The sequence below is a fragment of the Miniopterus natalensis genome, chromosome 14 (assembly GCF_054644295.1).
Source record: "Miniopterus natalensis isolate mMinNat1 chromosome 14, mMinNat1.hap1, whole genome shotgun sequence".
NCBI lineage: Eukaryota > Metazoa > Chordata > Mammalia > Chiroptera > Miniopteridae > Miniopterus > Miniopterus natalensis.
In genome coordinates this window covers 23,867,919-23,888,339 of record NC_142094.1, presented here as the reverse complement: position 1 = coordinate 23,888,339, position 20,421 = coordinate 23,867,919, and the positions used below count along the sequence as shown (strand labels likewise).

Below are 20,421 nucleotides of genomic sequence, written 5' to 3'. Positions count from 1 at the left end.
AATCAAATGCAGCACCTACTACATAAATGAATGTGTGACTTTAAGTTCACCAATCATGAGTGAAAGACTAGTTGTGAAGGGAAAATGTGAGTTCCATTCTCCCGTGGAGTCTATTGTGGAATATATTGGTATGTTATAGCTTAAAGTGGTTTTTGTAAACCTTTTTTCATGGAAGTGTGGGAAAACGTTTAATTTAGACACCTTTACAAAATTATAAGATACTTTACCATGACCTAAGACTCCACATGTGACTATGATTTCACAGAGATTGTCATTGTTTGTGTCCCTGAACAGATGTTGAAGCTATACTGTAAAGAACACGTAAGGAAAACAAAAGTTAATTTCCAGGACTACAGAATGTAAATAAGGCAAAGCCAGGAAAACAGAGCCAGTTAGTTGGACTACAGATATTTTAGACCTCACAGACAGTAATATTCCCATGTGGAAAAAATACATTACTCCTATGCTGAGTGCACCTAGTAGATACTGCAGATTTTTAAAATTGCTATTATTTCTGGAAACTAAATCCCACTTGGGCATTTAAGAACAGAAGTACTTTACCAAAAAATTAGCATTTTGGGAACACCTCTAAGTGTTTTGCCTAGTATTTAATAAATTTGTCTGGCACTGCAACAAAGAGAAAAAGGAAGGAGAAAGTGAGGAAAAGCTTCATAAGGGTCCAGATGCTTCTGAGCCCTAATCTTCAAAAATAGACTTACTGCACATCCACAGAATTGAAGCTGCTGGAGATAGAGAAGATTTGGAGAAAATCCAGATACAGAGGCAATGGTACCTTTTTCTAAAATTCAGCACTGGAACTAGATTTTTAAAATGTACACTCTTGGGTTCTAATAATGTTCTTCTCATTATAGATGTTACAAAATTTATCAGCCTCTGAGGGTCAGCTGGTTGTCTTTGAATGCAGAGTAAAAGGAGCTCCATCTCCTAAAGTTGAGTGGTATAGAGAAGGGACCTTGATAGAAGATTCTCCAGATTTTAGAATTTTACAGAAAAGTAAGTTGATGCTTTAAAATTATTTTTTTATAATTAATTTTTATAAATGTATACATTGATTTTTATAATTTTTAACAGCCAATTAAAATATAATAAAAAAGAATAAAAAATCACTTGTAATCATAATACCCCAAACTAAACCTTATTAATATTTTGGTGTATAGTCTCCAAAAACTTTTCCATGAATATTTTTTAATAAAAATAAATTGTAAACTTTTTTATGGTGTCAGATAAGTACTAGATTTATTGGAGTGAGCACTTCATAAGTTATATAAATGTCTAATCACTGGGTTGAGCACCTGAAACTGATATAATATTGTATGTCAACTGTAAATCATCCTTTTTTTGGTAAATTAATTTTTTTACTCAACATTTCATGAACATCTTTCCATGATAATAAATATAAGCCTTTCTTACTTAAAAAAATAAATAAATAAATATAATCAATTTCATATTTATTTAATTTCCTATTGTTGAACTTTTAGTTTGTTCACAAATTTTTACCATTATAAACTATGCTTCAGTTCATGTTAACAGGGAAAATCTTTGTGGATATAAAATAAATTCACATACTAGAATTACTACTGTAAATTCACATATTTTAGACTTTTAATATATAGGTGTGGATAAAGTAGATTTACAGTTGTGAGTACATGAAACACAGAATTAATAAAACTATTGTCTTTTTCCATACGAACAGCTGTAAACCTACTTTTGTCCACCCCTGTATATTGCCAAAATGCCATCCCAAAAGGTTGAACTAAATTTAGGATGACCACATAGTTTATCATCCAATCTGGGACACTTTGGGGAGTGAAAGAGAGTAGTATTAATAATTACACAGAGATCCCAGGAATAAGCCAGGTTTATCCCAGCTGAACTGGGACACATGTTGTCCTAGCTATATTTTACTACAACCAGCAATATAAGGGAATGCCTTTTATCTCATACCTTCACTGATCATGGCGATTAAACATTTTTTATCTTCACTAATTTTATAGGCCCCAAATGGAAACACCTCTTTTCATCCACACTTCACTAATTAGATGTGGGATGGAACTGTTTTTCATATTTATTTGGTCTTTGTATTTCTTTATTTTTAAATTACCTGTTTATATCCTTTGCTCATTTTTTATATTAGATTTTTTTTTTTAATTGTAAGAATTGTTTATATGTACAAGTGGTTAATTCTTCCTTTCTTGTTGCATAAGTGCTTTCACCTTGACCAATTTCAGCATAAAATACATTGAAATTTGCTTTTTTTGTTCATTTGTTTCTGTCTATCACAAAATAGTAGTACTTGGATCAGTATAATATATGAATCAAACTATTATGAAATTTAACAGCAGTAGCAGCAGCAATAATATATTCTGAATACCATTGAAACTGAGAGGAAAACATCAATATTCTATCAGTGTAGAAGACTGTAACTAAGTTCAACAACTATTTCCTGAGTGCCTGCAATTGGTAAACATTAATTGAGCACCTGTATGCAGTACCAAGCGGGCCCTCTCAGGAACGCCAAAGAATCTTAAGATAAAGGGCAGGCTCTCAAGGAACCTGTCATCTATCCTGAAGCTCTTAATATTAGAAACCTTGGAGGTACCGTCTACATTTTATTAGGCCCAAAGCCAAGAATAATCTCTCACGTAAGGCTGAATGGGTACCAATAACAGCCAATGGTCTCTGAATCCTAGCTAGCTCAGTAATTTTTCCTCACCTAAGGTTTATGTGTCCCAAGTGGAACCCAGGTGCTTCTCAAGGTGTCGCAACATCATTTAGTTAACAGCTCTCTTGCTGCCCTGGGTGACAACCATCTTGTCCCTGTGGAGGTCATTGGTGCTTAGCTCATTTTACTTAATATTTACAGCTTAACCTTAACAAATCACTCATGAGTATGCAAGTGACTGAAATTCTATAGGGAGCTTCTTATGAAAATATAGCCTCTCGCTCACTAAAATAAATGCTAAGAATCTTTTAATTTTTTTTTCTTTTAGAACCTCGATCCATGGCAGAGCCAGGTAAAGATCATTTTAACTTTAATTTATTAGTGTGTGATCAGTGATTTGATATACAGGGTGTCCCCCAAAAATGTATACACACTTTAACAGCTGATAGCTGTTAAATGAAAATGGAATGTATTTTAATAAATGCTGCCTTTATAATTATTCAGAGTGTGTGTATACCTTTTTGTGGACACCCTGTATATAACAAAACATATTGAAATTACACCGGGGTCAGGAAAAAGTGAAAAATAAAGTTTTAGGGAAAAGATTCAAACCAACTCTAGCTATTACTGTAGAGGAATGAAAGAGGAGAACATGTGCAAATTTGGAATATGTATTCAATACCTAATATGAATGCAGTTAGTTCTTGGTATTGAGAAATGTTTCTTAGGAATATCTTCCCTCTTTCCTTGGCCCCTACTCATAACCTCCCCAAATTGGGCAGAGCAATTTCCATTATGCTAGATCAATTCCAATTTCACAGCCTGTGCTTCTGAAAACTTATGCATCAGATTTTGAAATTTGCAGAATCAATAAAATGTCCGGGATGGTATTAGATTTGGTTGGAAGGACACTAAGATGACATGGAAGTGACAAGTAGGTGAAACTCTTACCTTTAAAGAACACAAGTCACTCACAATCTAAGCATAAACATCTGAATGTCCTCCTTGCAATCACCCTGAAATAGCACATAGTATTTTTACCCCTGGATAAGAAGGATGGTTTGGGTTAATAACTCTCTACAGAAAACTGAATGGGAAGGCATTCCAGCAGTAGACGTTGAACATGCACGTTGCACAGCCCTGCACTAGGCTGTTGGGGATACATAGTGAAGACCAGAGGGATCTTACTCTCTCACTGTTTGTAGTGGAGAAGTGGTTTTCCCCTTGAAAATATTTTAGGCTTTTGACACAGTCATCCAAAGCAGGCGTTTTCACTCGGCAATCCCATATACAAAATAATTTCAGAGTCACTCAAAAGGGATCCCTGCCCACGACAAATCCTGCCTTTCCCAGCTCTGTGATCTAAAATCTCACAGCCAGAGAGTTCTTCCTTCTACCTTGTATACTGCAAGTATCCTTTGGAGACTATGCTTTCCATCTGATCAGGCAGGTACACTGTAGCATGAATGAATTTATCAGATCGTTTCCCAAGAGCAGGTTACTGAAAAAGAAAAACAGGAATGTTTGGGAAGAGGAACAGAGAGAAGGAAGCATAGGCTAGGGACTCAGAGAAAGAACAGAGTGGGACCAAAACCAAACTTTGCCTCTCTATCATTTAGGATTCTTTGGGCAGCAAGTAAAGAAGACCTAGCTAAAAGTGGCTTAAGCAATAAGAAAAGCGTATTTCCTCACACAGCAATATGCCCTAAGAAACGGCAGTCTTGAGATGGGTTAATTTAGCATCTCAGAGATCATCAGGGGCAAAGCCTTTTTTCCATTTTCCCTTCTGCCATCTTCAGAGTATCCTCTTTGGCTGATTCTACTCATATACCCAGGACAGTTGCCACACTTACGGATATTACATGCAGATGACAATATTCAGAAGCAAAAGTAGGGAATAACACTCTTTTGTCTCATGCGATGAACAAGAAAAACTTTCCCACAAACTCTCCAGGAGACTTTCCCTAATATCTCATTGACAGGAATTGCTTGTGTCACATGCCATCACTTAGCAAGAATAGAGTTAACAGGACTGGCGTAGCATGACCATCACAATTCACCACCTGAGGCTGGCGGGGCCAGCTTGCCTTGAAGCACATGACCCCTCTGAGGCGGGTAGACAAAGTCAGGGTTCTGTTACTAAGGAGGAGGGAGATGCAGAGATACCCAGCAGGTGCTCAACACGGTCTGCCCTGGCTTCCTGTCCAGTTTTCCCAGAGGTTGTCCAGTTAATTCAATTTGGTTATCATGAAGCGCTGCAATGCCAAGTTTCTCCAAATACAACTATGCTTTTATTAATTTTGTTTTTAATGTCAGGTCTACTGGGTGATAACTGGAGGTTTAGGCTACTGTCTTAGTTATCTCTTCATTAGCTGTCAAAGAATATCTAACTATAAGAATTTCATAGTTATTTGAAAGAGGGTTCGTGCTGTGTATTGGGAGTAATCCATAAGAATTATCATAGTATTACAAAGGGAAAAAATGCATTTCACTTGTCTTTCACCTAGAATTTCAAGTTATTCTACCAGCTAATTACTATTAGCTAAGCGAACTATTTATCATTCAGTTTTAAATTGTGGCTTTTCTTTAAAATTACCTCACTGCCAAAGTTCCCCACAGATATAGTGAGAGACTGGTATTTTGAAAAAATGTTTTATTAATCCTTTTATTTCATACAAACCTCCTTTTACTTTAACTCCTAATTTGTTTCTGGGATTTTTAAAAAAGTTTTTTGTTCTTCAGTTCTATTTTTGTCATCTGAACTGATGACATAAAAATAGAAGATAATTTGAGAATCCATAATATATTATATTATCATAATAGTCTCTTGTCAGTAGTGTCCATGGAGCTATTTGTTCTATATGCTTTTACTCATTTAGTCTGCTAATCAGTCCATTCAATCAAATAATTGTTTGGACTAATTATTTTCAAACAATTAATATAATCAACTTCTTATATTGACTTTTATAGAATCTCCATCTGATGTCAGTAAATTCCATAACTCCATTTTCCTAATTAAGTCAGTAACCATTCTGTTTTGCTGGCATTTAGAGGAGATTTGTACTTTGGTCATTGCTGAAGTATTTGCAGAAGACTCTGGGTGCTTCACGTGTACTGCAAGCAACAAGTACGGCACAGTGTCAAGCATTGCACAGCTAGATGTAAGAGGTAAGAGCTCTTCAAATTCCGGGACAATTCAGATCATGATGTTGAATGTGAGTATGGAGAATTTATAATTCCTTCCTTACTGCTTTTTGCATGAGGCTAACTTGACTCTCTTTAGAAAAATTGAATTATTGAGGAAAGTGTTCTTAAACAATATCCAATTTTCAATTTCTTATTGCATTTATAGCCACCACCACCCCAGTTGTCCTACCGTTACCTATTATACTCTAAGAAAAAATCTCCTTGGTTTTATATAAACTTCTAATATTCTTTCCAAAACAGTACTTAGATTTCTAGTTTAGCTTTTCCCCTATATCCTCACCGTCCTTTAATGCCCCAGATTATGTTCTCTGTTTTTGACAAGCATTTTCTCTGTTAACATAATCACCTGGCTGGGCACATGCCCCAACCCGGGGTTACAACCCTACCTCAGTCTCACTGAGTGAGGCTAACAGCTCTGGTCCTGTGACTGTCATTTCAGGAAATGAAGACCTCAGAAATAACGGGGCTCTTCACTCGGCCAACTCCACCACCAATCTGGCTGTTACTGAGCAACAGCCATCCCCACCCAACCCACAGCCCCCTTCTGCGGAACACCCCCCTAAGCCCAAACTCGAAGGGGTTCTGGTGAACCACAACGAGCCCCGGTCCAGCTCGAGGATCGGGCTCCGAGTGCACTTCAACCTGCCTGAAGATGACAAAGGAAGCAAAGTGTCCCCTGAGGGCGGCGTGGCGACCAGCAACCAGACCAGGCCTGATTCTTTCCTGGACAGATTCAATGGACAGGGGCCAAAAGTCCCAGAGCCTTCCTCACCTGTCAAAGAGCCCCCTCCCGTCCTGGCCAAACCCAAACTGTGAGTAAAAATTACAGTGGGTAACCGAGAGCCTGTGAGCTTCTCCGAGTCTTCCCTTCCTAAAAATGATGGAGCAGAAAGGGGAATCACAGAATGAGAGAATACACTTTAAATGCTTGAAAAACCATCATCCTTACATCAATCTAAGTGCACTATCGCTATCACCCTTACTGTTAATGTTCTACCTCCAAGAAGTGTTCCACCTAAGCCAGCTCAAAGATGTATGTCTAATGTCAGAGGGCTCCAGGGAAGGTGTTGCTATACTCCCCTTCAAAAGCCCCTTCTTGCCTCTAGTAGCCCCAATAGTCGGTAATTTCATCCTTATATTTCCCATTTCTGCTTCAACTTAAGATTTGTATTCATTATGGAAAAGATGTTTAGTATTTTTTAGACAGTTCTTTACTATAGCTAGATGTGCTGTGGTGACCACAGTAGGTTGTGTATAAATATAATGGGGTGAAAGAAGAAGGCCGGGTTTTCAGACTCACCTTAGGAGACTGACGTGGTTGTTGCCCTAACCCACTAGAGCAGGGGTGGGGACCCTCCGGCCCAAGGGCTGTATATGGCCAGCGAAATTGTTTGGTCTGGCCCTGCCAAAGCAACCGCAGGTGGGACTCAAAATTCAATAACTCTAGGAGCTTTGTTCATAGCTACTTTTTAAGATGATAGTTCTGTATGGCTCGAGAATGATGTTATAAATATCCAAATGGCCCTTGGCAGAATAAAAGGTTCCCCACCCTGCTCTATCAGAGAGTCTCCATCAGAGACATGTTGCAATGTTTAAATGTTCCTCCACAGTAAAGCAAACACAGAACACGATACTACTGTTCTGCTGTGCTTGACCCACACATCAAAATGATAAAAATCGTGTTTATAATTACATAAGCTTTTAAATAAGCAGCATTCAAATCTTCAGTATGTGCACTTCCATCGTGTGTCTCGCAGTGCTGAACGCAGGATGTTCGTTGCAAGCAGTTCACATTGTTTAGTTTTATATTCTCACTTCCACATAAGGCAAATTCAGAGCATACAATTAAATTTTACAAAACATACCTCTTAGCGAGTCACATCCAGAATTGTCTCTGTCCCCTCAAGATTCTGCTGGTCTCAGGAAATTGGAATCCATTTAGGGTAAAAAGCGGGGAAGAGGCTATTGTAGGGATCTGTGCAGGGTGGGAAACAACACAGCCAGGCCCTGCAGAGAAGGCGAACTAGGCGGCTGGGAGCTGGGGTCACAGTTAGTCTGGCCTCTGTCACCCTCCGACTTCCTGAGCGCCTCCTTGTTTCCTCTTTGCGTATGCACTCCACCAATCTCTCTTTGAAGATTTTTGGGTTCATGCTTGGCCCACCACTGTTCAGGGCTATTAGGTATGTCAGATAGGATTAGGTTTAGCTTCATGTTGAAGAAAACCCAAACTAACAGTTAAACACGTGAGGGCTTGTTTTTCTCTCCCATAAAGGAAATCCGTTGGGCAGTCTTGGGGCTGTTAGGGTGGCTCCCTAGTCATCAAGAACCCAGTCTCCTATCTTTGTGCTCTGCCATCTTTAGCACCAGCTATTTCTCCAGGTCCCCTCATGGCCCAGAATGGTGGTCTAGTCATCACGTCTGCATTTCAAGCAGCAGGAAGGGCAAATGGATGAAAGTCCTGATGTCAGACTCCTTTTAAGAAGACTTCTTAGGTCTTACCCAAATCTTCCACTTATATTTCATTGGCCAGAACGTAATCACATGTCATACCAGCCACAAAGGAGGCTGGGAAATGTAGTCTTTAGCTGCACATGTTGCCTCCATGAATAAAATCAAATTCTTTTACGAAGTAGCCAGCCAACAGTATGTGCCACATGAGACTTTCAGTGAGTGTAAAAATTATTTCTACTAATTATGTAGTGACGCCCCCTAAAATTCCAGTCCTCAGCACTAGTATAATTTTTAAATATTTTTTGCCTTTTTAAAATTTTCTCTTAGGTTTGTATTGGTATAGATACACACACACACACACACACACACACACCCTTGAATCCACATGGCTACAACTTTGTCTTACTGGTTTTAACCTCATTAGTTTTAATCTTTTAGGTTCTGCATTAAAATATTTTGACTCTCTGAATAATCTGCCGTTCCTTCAATTTGCTATTCATATGAACACAGGTATAATTCTTAGAGATCTTAAAAGTGCAACAGAGGGAAACTGTCGTTTTTAAACACTGTGATTGCCAGGGCCTAGATAATTCAGACTTTGAAGTTTTCAACTTGAATACCAAGATGCCTAGATCAGCGATTCTTCATCCTGGCTACTTTCTAGAATAAAATATGGAGCTTTAAAAAAATGTTTATTCCTTCCCATGCAATTGAATCTGAATCTCACCATGGGTTATTTTAATGTGCAGCCAGGTTGGACATTACTGGTCTGGAGTTGAACAACCTGAGTTACAACCCTTTATCACCCCACCTTACCCCTTCACACACCCCTCTACACCCAGGGAAAGACAATAACATTTAAAGCGAGTAAAATGTTAGGCAAAAATAGAATGTACTGGAAAAGCTTATACTTTGGGATGAGTGTTTCTTTAGAGCAGAGATTCTCAGTCCTGGATACATGCAAGAATCACCAAGAGCCTTGCTACTGACAGCATTGGCCTCACCTGGAAGTTTGATAAAATGCACTCAGGTCTCACTGAACCTATTGAATCAGAAGTTCTGGGGCGGGGACCCAGAAATCTGTGTTTTAACTAGACCCTCCAGAGAATTCTTAAGCTCGCTAAAACTTAAAAACCACTGACCTACATTTTAAAAGATAATAATAACTATGCCTGGATCCTTTCCCAAATCAGTTGATTCTCTGGGCAGTGGTGCCTAAATCAATGAGGTTTGTCTGTCTTTTATGCTCTCCAGATGATTCTGATGTGCAGCCAGCAAGGTAACCATTGCTAAAACCACAGCTAAAAGCTGATTGCAGAGGCAGATTTACTCAGAATTGGTTATCCTGATCAGTGATGTGCTGGCAAATGTTTTAACAATGGGCAGAGGAAGGGAGGCCCTGATTGAAGTGCTTGCAAATTTCTTCCCACCATGCCTGATCTCAAGCTACTAGAGAAAGGTCATTGAACTGGGAGCAGGAATGAGATGTGTACAGTCTGACCTCCAGAGGCATCCCAAGCTGGCTCCAACACACACTGCCCAAAGTTGTTGTTGCCAAAATTGCTTTCAAAAGTACTGGATACAGTATCGCAAGTTTGTTTTGTTGTGTTTGTCCTTGACATTGTATCTTGACAGTTAAGAATCCCTAAGAAATTCTTTTGTATTCCAGAAGCCACAAGAAGCATCCTTATAATTCTGAAACTGGTTTTCATTCTTAGAAATCTTGATATTTGTAGCTCAGTAACTAAAAAGTATAATACCCACCATTTGTTGACCACTTATATGTGTGTTTTTGGTGATTTATTTATCAATTCTCACAACAAAATCAAGAGGTATTACTTATTCCTATTAAATTAGGGAGAAATCAGGGTCAGGAAAGTCTAGAAACTGCCCAAACCCACACAATAATGAGCGGTAGAGCCAGGTTTAGGGCCTACGTGTGTGTCTACAGAGCCTATATTCTTGAGTATAGTGCTTAAATTGTGGCAAAAGAGGAGAAACTTTCAAGTAACCCAAGAAAATTGATAAATCTCAGGAAGAAAGCTTGGGTATAAACCTGATTTCAGAAACTCTTATAGCAGCAAGAAATGAACAGCTGAACATACAGAAATTTACAGCAGGCTGTTCCTTTGAATTAGGTTACTCAGGATTTTAGAACTGGTATGCTTTATAATTAATCTTCCCTGCCTTTATATTTCATTAACATACCTTCATTATTAAATGCAAGTAAATTCAATATGTTATCTGTAAATAACCACTGGTTATTTGTGTTACATGTATATGTAGTAAGATTTTTGAGCCCTGAATAGCTCATACTATCTGAGGCTGTTTGTATCTCCTACAGTACCTAGCAAACTAGACACATAAGAGATTCAATAAAAGTTCATTGAATGATGTACTTGACACCTTGTCTTGATAGAATGAATGAGTCCAAATAGCTGTTTTAAATTCCCTCTGAACAAGATAGAGTTTAATGAAATGAAAAAACAAAACAAAAACACAACTGTTCAAACAAAAAGAGACATTATTCTCAAATGAATTTTTCTAGAATCTTAGATAAATCAAAACAGTTTGACACTGTATCTCATATATCATTATGTTCAAGGTTTCAACCCCCTCTGCAATCCATTATACTGCACTGAATGATACGGACTAACAGACCATTTGAGTCTTAAAGTAAAATAACTGGTTCTTAGTTTTTATTCAGTGGGAAGTAAAGTAAAATGAGAATCAGTCAAGACAAATGACTTCCTGGCCCCTTTTTGCCACCTTATCTTTCTAAGATTACTTGCTTTTCACATACTACTTTTTCTACTTCCAAAACCATAATAAAATATTTATGCAATGTCATCAGATTAAAATTTACTCAGACGACAGTCCAAACACATCCTGAAAACTACGCAGCATTGCCTCTCTGTGAAAGCAGTCACGACTGTGACCTGCTCAATATGTGGTCCAGTAAAAATTTAGGTTCTGCATTTTCATGCCATCGGGATTATCAACACCAGCAGAAATGATGTTAATTGTATGTATTTTTCCTAAGGATAATCTCACAAAAACATTTCTGCTTCTCTTACTTGCTGAATCTTTCATCAATGATGAAATAAAAAGTGTAATTAATGTTTAATTATATTACTTTATTCTCTCAGCTTAAAAACTCACTTCTAAAAAAGGCAGAGAAGTTACCATGGTAAGGTGCTAACATTCCTGAATTCTTAGTTTAACTCAAGACAAAAGTTATCGTAGATGAGCAAAGGATTGCACAGTCTGTACCATTTGACAACAGTAATGAAAGTGGAGGTGGGTCTCTATTTTGTGAAGTTACTTTTCCATATATTGTGTATCAGAAATGTTAATGAGGGAAAGGAAAAAGTTAAGCTTTAAGAATTAGGAGAAATCAAGGTTTGGAGAACCTTCTGGTTCAAAATTATTGCTGCTGGTGCTGACTTTCTTGATGACAAACAAATACAAAACCTTGCATTTTTTTAAATTTATCTTTATTGTTGAAAGTACTACAGGTGTCCCATTTTTCCCCAATTGACCCCCTCCACTTCACTCCCACCCCCTCCCCAGGCCTTCACCCCGTTATTGACTGTGTCCATGTGTTATGCATTTATGCATATAACTTCTTTGGTTAATCTCTTCCCACCCTCCACCCCCCTTCCCTCTTTCCTATGAAATATGATCATCTGTTGCATGCGTCAGTGTCTCTGGGTCCATTTAGTTCATCAGAGTCTTTTGTTCATTATCTTCTTGTTAAAGAAGACCCTTCAACATTTCCTGCAGTGCTGGTCTGGTGGTGATGAATTCCTTTAGCTTTTTCTTATCTGTGAAGCTCTTGACCTGACCTTCAATTCTAAATGATAGCTTTGCTGGGTAGAGCAATCTTGGTTGCAGTTCCATGTTTTTCATCGCTTTGAATATTTTATGACAGTCCCTTCTGGCCTGCAGGATTTCTGTTGAGAAATCAGCTGACAGTCGTATGGGTGGTCCCTTGTAGATAACTAACTGCTTTTCTCTTGCTGCTTTTAAGATTCTCTCTTTGTCTTTAACCTTTGGCATTTTAAGTATGATGTGTCTTGCTGTGGGCCTCTTTGGGTTCCTCTTGTTTGGACCCTCTGTGCTTCCTGGACTTGTATGTCTATTTCTTTCCCCAGGTAGGGGAAGTTTTCTGTAATTATTTTTTCAAATAGGTTTTCAATTCCTTGGTCTCTTTCTTCCCCTTCTGGCACTCCAATAATACAAATATTGGGCCTCTTGAAGTTGTCCCAGAGACTCCTTACACTATCTTCATATTTCTGGATTCTTTTTTCTTTTTGCTCTTCTGGTTGGGTGTTTTTTGTTTCTTCATGTTCCAAATTGCTGATTTGATTCTCAGCATCCTCTACTCTACTGTTGATTCCCTGTAAATTATTCTTCATTTCAGTTCGTGTAGCCTTCATTTCAAATTGGCACTTTATTACATTATCGATTTTCTCAGTTATTTCCCTAATAGTCTGCTTAAACATCCTTATAAACAAAATTTGAACTCTGTATCTGTTAGCTTGCTTGGATCTATTTCATTTAGTTCCTCTTCTAGAGATTTCTTCTGTTCTTTCCTTTGTGACATGTTTCTTTGCCTCCGCATTTTGACTGCTCCCAGGTGTTTATTTCTATGTATGAGGCAGAGCTGCTATGTCTCCTGGAATATGTAGAGTGGCTTTGTGTAGTAGGTGTCCTGTAGGGTCCAGTGGCTCAGCCTCCCCAGTCACCTGAGCTGCGCCTTCTAGGTGCTCCCCTGTGTGGGCTGTGTGCACTGTCCTGTTGTAGCTGAGCCTTGGTTGCTGTTGGCATCACTGGGAGGAATTGACCCCCAGACCAATCAGCTGTGAGGACCAGCTGCAACTACAGCCAGAGAGCTGCTGTGCTGGAGAAACCCCTATGGAGCAGGATTTACTTCAGTGGAGCTTTGGTGTTCACCAAGTGCGCCCCTTGAGTGTGTCACTCGTGGATGTGGAAGGGTTGTAATCCAGCGTGGTCGAGTCTGAACACCAGGTGCACTGTCTCTGGGGCCTCCCGGGAGGTGCAAAGTCAGCTTGTGCCAGTGCCTTGCCCAGGGCCACCCAGCATGAGCTACACAGCAAACCGTAGTTGGCTGCTACTTGTGCTGGGCTTGGAGGTGCCCAGGAGAGGCCAAGCTATGAGCCAATGCAGCTGCAGCTAGTGCCAGGCCCGGGGCCACTTATCAAGCCATATGGGGCTTGTTGCTGCTTGTTTGAGAGATTTTTAGGAAAGTCCTAAGCATGAGGCTTGAGAGGCCACTTGCACAGAAAAGCCCCTGGAAATGGCCTGGATGAGCTGCAGGTGGGGAAGGGCGGGGCCTCCGGGAATCATGGGGCGGGGCCAAAGGTGTGAGGTGCTGGCGATTCAAATATGGCGCCTGCCGGCTGTGTGCCGGGTGGACTCGCCAAAGGAGCCATGGCCTCCGCCAGCCCTTCTGCCTGGGAGGAAGCTGCCCCTCCAGCTCTCGCCCCAACTTCAGGCAGGTTAGTTCCTCCCCGAGTGTCCCAGGTCCTTTCAAGCTGCTGCCCGGCGCTGGGCTCAGAGGGAGCGTCCGAGGGAGTCTGCGCGCGGGCCCTTTAAGAGGAGAGCCTGGGGCTCCCGCAGCCTCGGTGACCCTCAGGGACAGTCCCCGCTGGTTTCACAGCCCGGAGTTGTGGGGACGTCTCTTCCTGGCCCTGGAGCCCTGAGCTGGGGGCCTGCTGTGAGGTTGGGGCCCCTCACTCCTCCGGGAAACCCCCACCGCCGAGATTCCCTCCCGGGTTTACCCTGTGGCACCAGGTGTGGGCCTGTGGCCCTGTCTCCATGATTCAGCCCCGATCCACCGCATCTCCGCCCCTTCTACCACTCCCCATGCTTCTTCAGATCCCTGGTTGTGGGGCTTCTGTTCAGCCAGATCTCAGGAGGCTCTGAGTGACGGTGGTTCTGTATTTTAGTTGTCATTTTGATGTGGTTGCGGGAGGCGGCAGGTGCAGCTGTTACCAATGCGCCATCTTGTTTCCTCCTCAAAACCTTGCATTAATAGATCTCATATTCGACAGATCACCCTCTGTGTTTCCAAAGAACATAAAAAACCACGTGGCCTTGGGGCACTGCAGTCTCACCTGTGGGTCTTCCTGTGGTCACTCACTTAAGAATAGATTCTCTAAACAGCAAAGGTTGACAGCCCAGCAATGTTCTGCATATATGACTCTTAGACATTTCTATTCTTTAAAAATAATTGGTTTACTAAAAGAGATTAAATAGACTGTGGGACTTAAGGCAAATTATGTCTAGCATCTGTGACTCAGGTTCCTATAAATGAAGGAACTGCTCCCAGTTTGACTTCCTTTTTCTGTTTAGAAACAAAAAAAGTCTACGGCAATGTTTATGATTAGAGGGGACCATATAATTTATCATTTAAATCATGACATTTTTTAGACCGAAAGAAACTTAATAATTATGCTAGGAAAACAAGTGTAAACCGGGACAGTCTAGGATGTATCGGGGCATATGGTCGGTCACCTTTCCTATACAGCTTTGCTGTCAGGAGAGGAGAGACACAGTGAGACACATCCAGCCGCTTTGCGGAGGTTTGCTGTCACATGAGACACAGTGAGGAGCACAGCAGGCTGGCTTGGAGAATTCAGCCCCTGCAGCAACTCACACCAGCATAGACAGCCCTGTGCTTCCAGCTGAAATACAATCTGTTCCTCCCACAGCTGTGAGCACTCCCAACGAGAAGACCATTGTTTCTTTTTTCAACTTGTAAACATTAAAATGGGCCACTGTGTTGCACACTCCAGGGTCACCACACAAATGCCTTGGAGTTACATATGGACTGGCCTTCTTCCTTCTTACAGACAACAAAACAGATTTAGAAAGAAGGAGAAACAGCTCGAAAGCTCTTGATTAGCTGATTTCGGGAGAGTTGGTGTGTGCTTCTAATCAGCATAAAGTTGCAAACAGCCTGTCTAGGTGTTCTGACGGGTGGTGCTGGTGGTGACGTTTCCCTTCTCTCTCCCCACTCTTGTTTCCTTGTGCAGCGACTCCAGTCAGCTCCAACAGCTTCACAACCAAGTCTTACTGGAACAACAGCAGCTGCAGAACCCGTCTCCTTCATCTCCTAAGGAGTTTCCGTTCAACATGAGTGCTTTGAACTCCACCGCTCCCGCAGCTGGGATGACGTCCAGCAGGCACGTGAAGGCCCCCGCCTCGCAGACGTTCAGCTTGGCCCGGCCGAAGCATTTCTTCCCCTCCACGAGCACCACCCCGGCAGCCTCGTCACCTTCCAGCTCTCCAGTGTTCACCCTGAGCAGCGCTCCTCAAACCATTCAGAGGACAGTGAGCAAAGAGAGCCTCTTAGTTTCCCACCCCTTCTTGCAAACCAAATCCCTAGGAGGAGCTTCCGTCCAACACGAGCCCCCCGCTCCAGGTCCAATAGAGCCAGCACAACCGCCATTCACATTTTCCATCTCCAGCGGAAACCAGTTCCAGCCCCGCTGTGTGTCCCCAGCTCCTGTCTCTCCCACCAGCCGGATTCAGAATCCAGTGGCTTTCCTCAGCTCCGTCCTGCCTTCTCTTCCCGCCATCCCACCCACCAATGCCATGGGGCTGCCTAGAAGTGCACCGTCCACGTAAGTGTCATCGAGATTTCTTCATGTACAAGATGTCCATTAGACACAAAATGGATATCGAACACCATAGGACAAAGGGCATATCACTTGAAATAATATTTAGTAATTAAAATATTGAAAACACCTCGACAAACACAGATTTGCTATGCAGTGCTCAATTTTTGTACACAACAGACCCTCCACAAGTGCCTGGTGACTCCTGGTGTCTGGTTGCCACTTCAACCACTGATTTCTAGGCCTTTCTACACTGACCAGTGCTTTTCATGGGTGTGTCAGGTGTGAATTTATTTTACAGGCCATCCCAGGGACTAATGAAGAAAAATACAAAGTCTCCCCAGCCAGTGAATGATGATTACATTCGCGAAGCTAAGAATGCAGTGATTCTAGACCTGGGGAAAAAAGTGAATTTCAGTGATATCAGATCAAATCAGCAGGTAAGATTGTTGGGTTCAGGTGGTTTATTGGAATTTCAGTGTAAGGAAAATAATTTTGCTTAATTCATTCCTCCTTGGGATGCTCAGGTCATCTAACCTCAGTGAGGTTGTCACCACAGTCTTGGAAGGTAGAGCACAGATTAGCCAAGGGTCATGTAGTAAACTCCATCCACATGGATGTAAAGTTCCTGATTACCCCTGTAGTTGACTCAGCTTAACTGTTTACCTAAAACAGAATAGTGTTTACCTAAAACAGAATATGTTAAAGAAAGAGAGAGACTAGATGCTCTGTCATCCCTTCTAGCAACCCTCAGTTCAGTTTTGGCAGACACCATCAGGTCTTTGAGATAGTTCAATATCTGAGCCTTGAGAAGATCTAGACTTTAAGGGGCTGGGTTCAAGCTGTCCTTCATCTGACTCTTTCAATCTAATGTGACTGGAGGTCTGCTCACCATTTCCTCTCAATCTTTAAGTTAGTTTAAACATGTGAAATAGCCATTAGGCAATATCCTGTGGTTCAGTCTGTACAAATCCTTGCTTAAGCCATATGTGAGCATCAAATAAGAGAAAGACTGTTTTCTTATCTGAGTCATTTACTTTTGCATTTATGGAGTGTGTTTTTTTAAATGCAGGTTTACATTTTAATAACTTAACTCTTGGATTTATTTGCCAAGATGGGAACTGATGAAATCTACTTTGAGATACAACATAAAATTTCAATCAAAACTATATGCCAGATATTGTGGAATTCGTACATAAGTGCTGGAAGTAAGGCTGGAAGTGAGGCTCCCGATCTCCCTGACCATATGCTGTTGCCCTTAGTGTTTCAGTCTCTTATTTCCAGTGGAGCCATGGTGTACAGTATTTTACAATGTGTTATATGTTGGGCAATTTTTATGGAGTGGATTCTTCTGAAAATGTACAGCTTAAAACCTTTATAAAATTGACTTTAAATTACTGAGTTGAAGCAGAACATTTAAGCTTCCCATAATTGAGTACACTTCTCATGTATTATTTCACCAAATTATACGTATTTCTGGGACGCAAATACCAAGGCAACTATTCTTCTCTCCCATCTTTTAGATGGAGAAACTGAGGCACAGTTGTTAAACTGTCAGTGATGGAACTACAACTAGCGCCCTGGTGTCCAGGACACTTTCACATTTTCCCTGGGACTCTGCTGCCTTTTTCAGTTTTATGACAACAGTTACCTACAAGCCCCATAAATGTTGCTCTGTCTAATGCAGATTTGTTTTCCTATAATACTGTCATCTATTTGTGGTTGTTAATCCTTCTAAGTGCCGTTGAAATCAGAGCTGTGTGCAGCCTACGTCTTTCACAGCTCAAAGAGGGAACAATTAGAACCCTGTAAAAATGATACCAGGTCAGCACATGATCTATTTGGTTAGTCTATAGGTAGAGCCATACTAATCCATTGCCAAACTCAGAAGAAAGTAAGGTTTTTCTCTTAATTACCTGAAATGTGAGCACATGTACACATGAACTTCCCTAAGTTGAGTGCCAAACACCCAGTAGAACCCTTTATTAAACCTCCATCGTGAATTAACTCCAGGGCAAACAGCAGGGACTAAGAGCAGTTTCAAAGACATCTAGGTACTGTCCATCTGGATATCTGTGCCGTGCATCAGTGTTCTTCAGAGAGTTATTAGGGTAGGTTAGTCTTAGACTGCCTTCTCTGGCTTGGGTAACGAAAGCCACACCGCACGAATGCAATTCAGGAAACTAAGGCGCTCTCTGAGAGGGAATACTTGCATTAGGGAGGTAGATGATGGTCTCGAGGGATAAAGTGATGACCATCCTGTTGTATTTGCTGCTGCCTTGGGAAATGATAGCGAAAATGTCATGAAGAACTGCCTAAAGTGTATTGTGACCCATTAGTAAAATTAAGAAGAAGAAAATTTGCATAGAAAAGTGTAGAACAATAATAAAGAAATGCTGTGTATTGATAGCCATCTATACCTGCGGTCCAGGGACATGGGAACCAAAATGATCAGTTTTCTCACTTCCATATTAGCCTGCACATGAGGGGGAGGCACGTGATTTCTTTGAAGAGTATGCATTTGTTTTGTTTTGGTTTTGCTTAGAAAACGTTTAGATCCTGAAAGCTGGACTCTCTTGCCCTATTTGATTCCTAAGCAAATGAAGAATATTAACTGCAATAGGACATTTGTGTGGCCTAACATTACTGCATTATGCAGAGCATGAAAATAAATCAGAAGTCCCTGAACAATGAATATTATTGATTATAGATAATTTCCTCCTCGGAAAGCAAACTTCTAAATTATTTTTTTAGAAAATGGGTTTCATTTGATATATCTACCACTTTCGTCTCTCTCATACTATTCCAGCTAACTTGTTTTAGATACCATTTCTAATTATCAATTAACATTTGCTTGCTGATTCCTGGAAGTTTGAGCAATATAAAGGTATCATCAGATGTTCATATTTATTCAGATGTTCATACTTATCCATTCAGGTGTTCATATTTATTTAAATGTTTAGCTTTCTAAGTTGACAACAAAGTTTCTTTGGGTTGTGGATAAGCCAGGAGAGAGGTGCCCAATTTCAAGGTTTTAGGCTGCATCATTTCTTATTTCAAAGGGTATCATTCACCACCAGTGGACCCTCATTGAGCATCGATAAAACTTAAATGGTTTAGGTTAGCAAGGTGAATCTGAGAGGCAGAGGAACCCAGGATCACAAAATGTAGTAAAGCCTCATGACCAATGTTTCTAATACACACACGACTTAGCATGACGTTCTGAGCCCAGTAAATATTTATTGACTGTTGATTTCTAAATCTACACACACACACACACACATTTAATATCATTTCAACTCTCCTCCTTGACCTCAATTCTCTGAAAACCTGCCCATTTTTTTTATTCTGCTCCTTTCTCCCTTTCTTAAAATTAATGCTTCTTAAAAACTGTCTGCAGTTCCCAGATACTGTCCTGTATGACAGGGGGAGAAAAAAGTACCTAATTCTTGCTCTGCCTTTTGTCCCTCTACAAATCTCCTTCTCTAAGCTGCTTAGTCATTTCCTCTATTTAAATCTTACCTCTTTCACCTCTTACCATGAATTCTTTATAAAAGTCCTCTTTGGGGAGAAGTCTTGCCATCCATTCCTTTTCTAATAAAAATTCCACACAACCATTGGCCTTAGGTTGCCCACCTTGGGCACCAGAAGACGCTGTAGTGAAGTGTCCCGATGTTGTCTGCCATGGACCCACCCACAACGCACCAATCACAAGTTCCTGGGGAGCTGGGATTAGGGGGTGTCCTGTTCATTGTGTTAGCCCTGTTATGTCTGGCACAGAGTAGGTGCTCAGTGAATATTTGCTGAATTAACACACAACAATGGGATTTAATTTGTTTCAGATGGGATAATGAAACTCTTGACCAAGTAGAAAATTTTGGATTTGTTCCATATCTATAGAGAATATCTCACTTGACTATATATACTCTGATTATACCTAATCGTGGATACTACTCACTATGATAGCAATCTATTTTAATCAACTGGTTAAAAAGATGACAACTTTAAAAAAAAAAACAACCACTGAAATTACACACAGGGAAAAAAAAAGACACAGCTAAAATTAGGCAAAACTCGTGCTGTGAACATTTAAGTATAAAATCTGTACATCTTTTAGATTTGAAGTATTTTATACAACCTCTTTGAATGTAGAGTCTATGTTTTATGGAATATTTTATCCCCAGTGCCTAACACAGTATTTAGCACAAAGTAGGTAAGAATTGGGCAGCAGAGACAGGAAGCAGGCTATGAAGCCTGGTTATCTCTATTGGAAGTAGTATGTAATTATTAGAAAAATAGTAAATGGAGGTATCTTCTACGTATATTAACCTCCAAGTTTATATAGGAATCTTTTGTCCTCTGTCCATACTGTGGATCTCCCTGGAGCAAGAGAATACATTCTCTAACACATAAGACTTTCTTTAGTGAATG

General features: G+C 40.5%; 1 protein-coding gene across 1 annotated transcript in view; it reads left to right on the top strand.

Moving 5' to 3' along the window:
• The window catches only part of MYPN (myopalladin), a 75,078-nt gene that overhangs the window by 36,593 nt on the left and 18,064 nt on the right, over positions 1 to 20,421 (top strand). The window contains exons 7-12 of the mRNA XM_016198399.2: positions 873 to 1,014; positions 3,012 to 3,035; positions 5,735 to 5,851; positions 6,330 to 6,702; positions 15,406 to 15,996; positions 16,292 to 16,430. Of these exons, the coding sequence (XP_016053885.1) occupies positions 873 to 1,014; positions 3,012 to 3,035; positions 5,735 to 5,851; positions 6,330 to 6,702; positions 15,406 to 15,996; positions 16,292 to 16,430 (1,386 nt within the window). The remainder of the gene's footprint in view (positions 1 to 872; positions 1,015 to 3,011; positions 3,036 to 5,734; positions 5,852 to 6,329; positions 6,703 to 15,405; positions 15,997 to 16,291; positions 16,431 to 20,421) is intronic.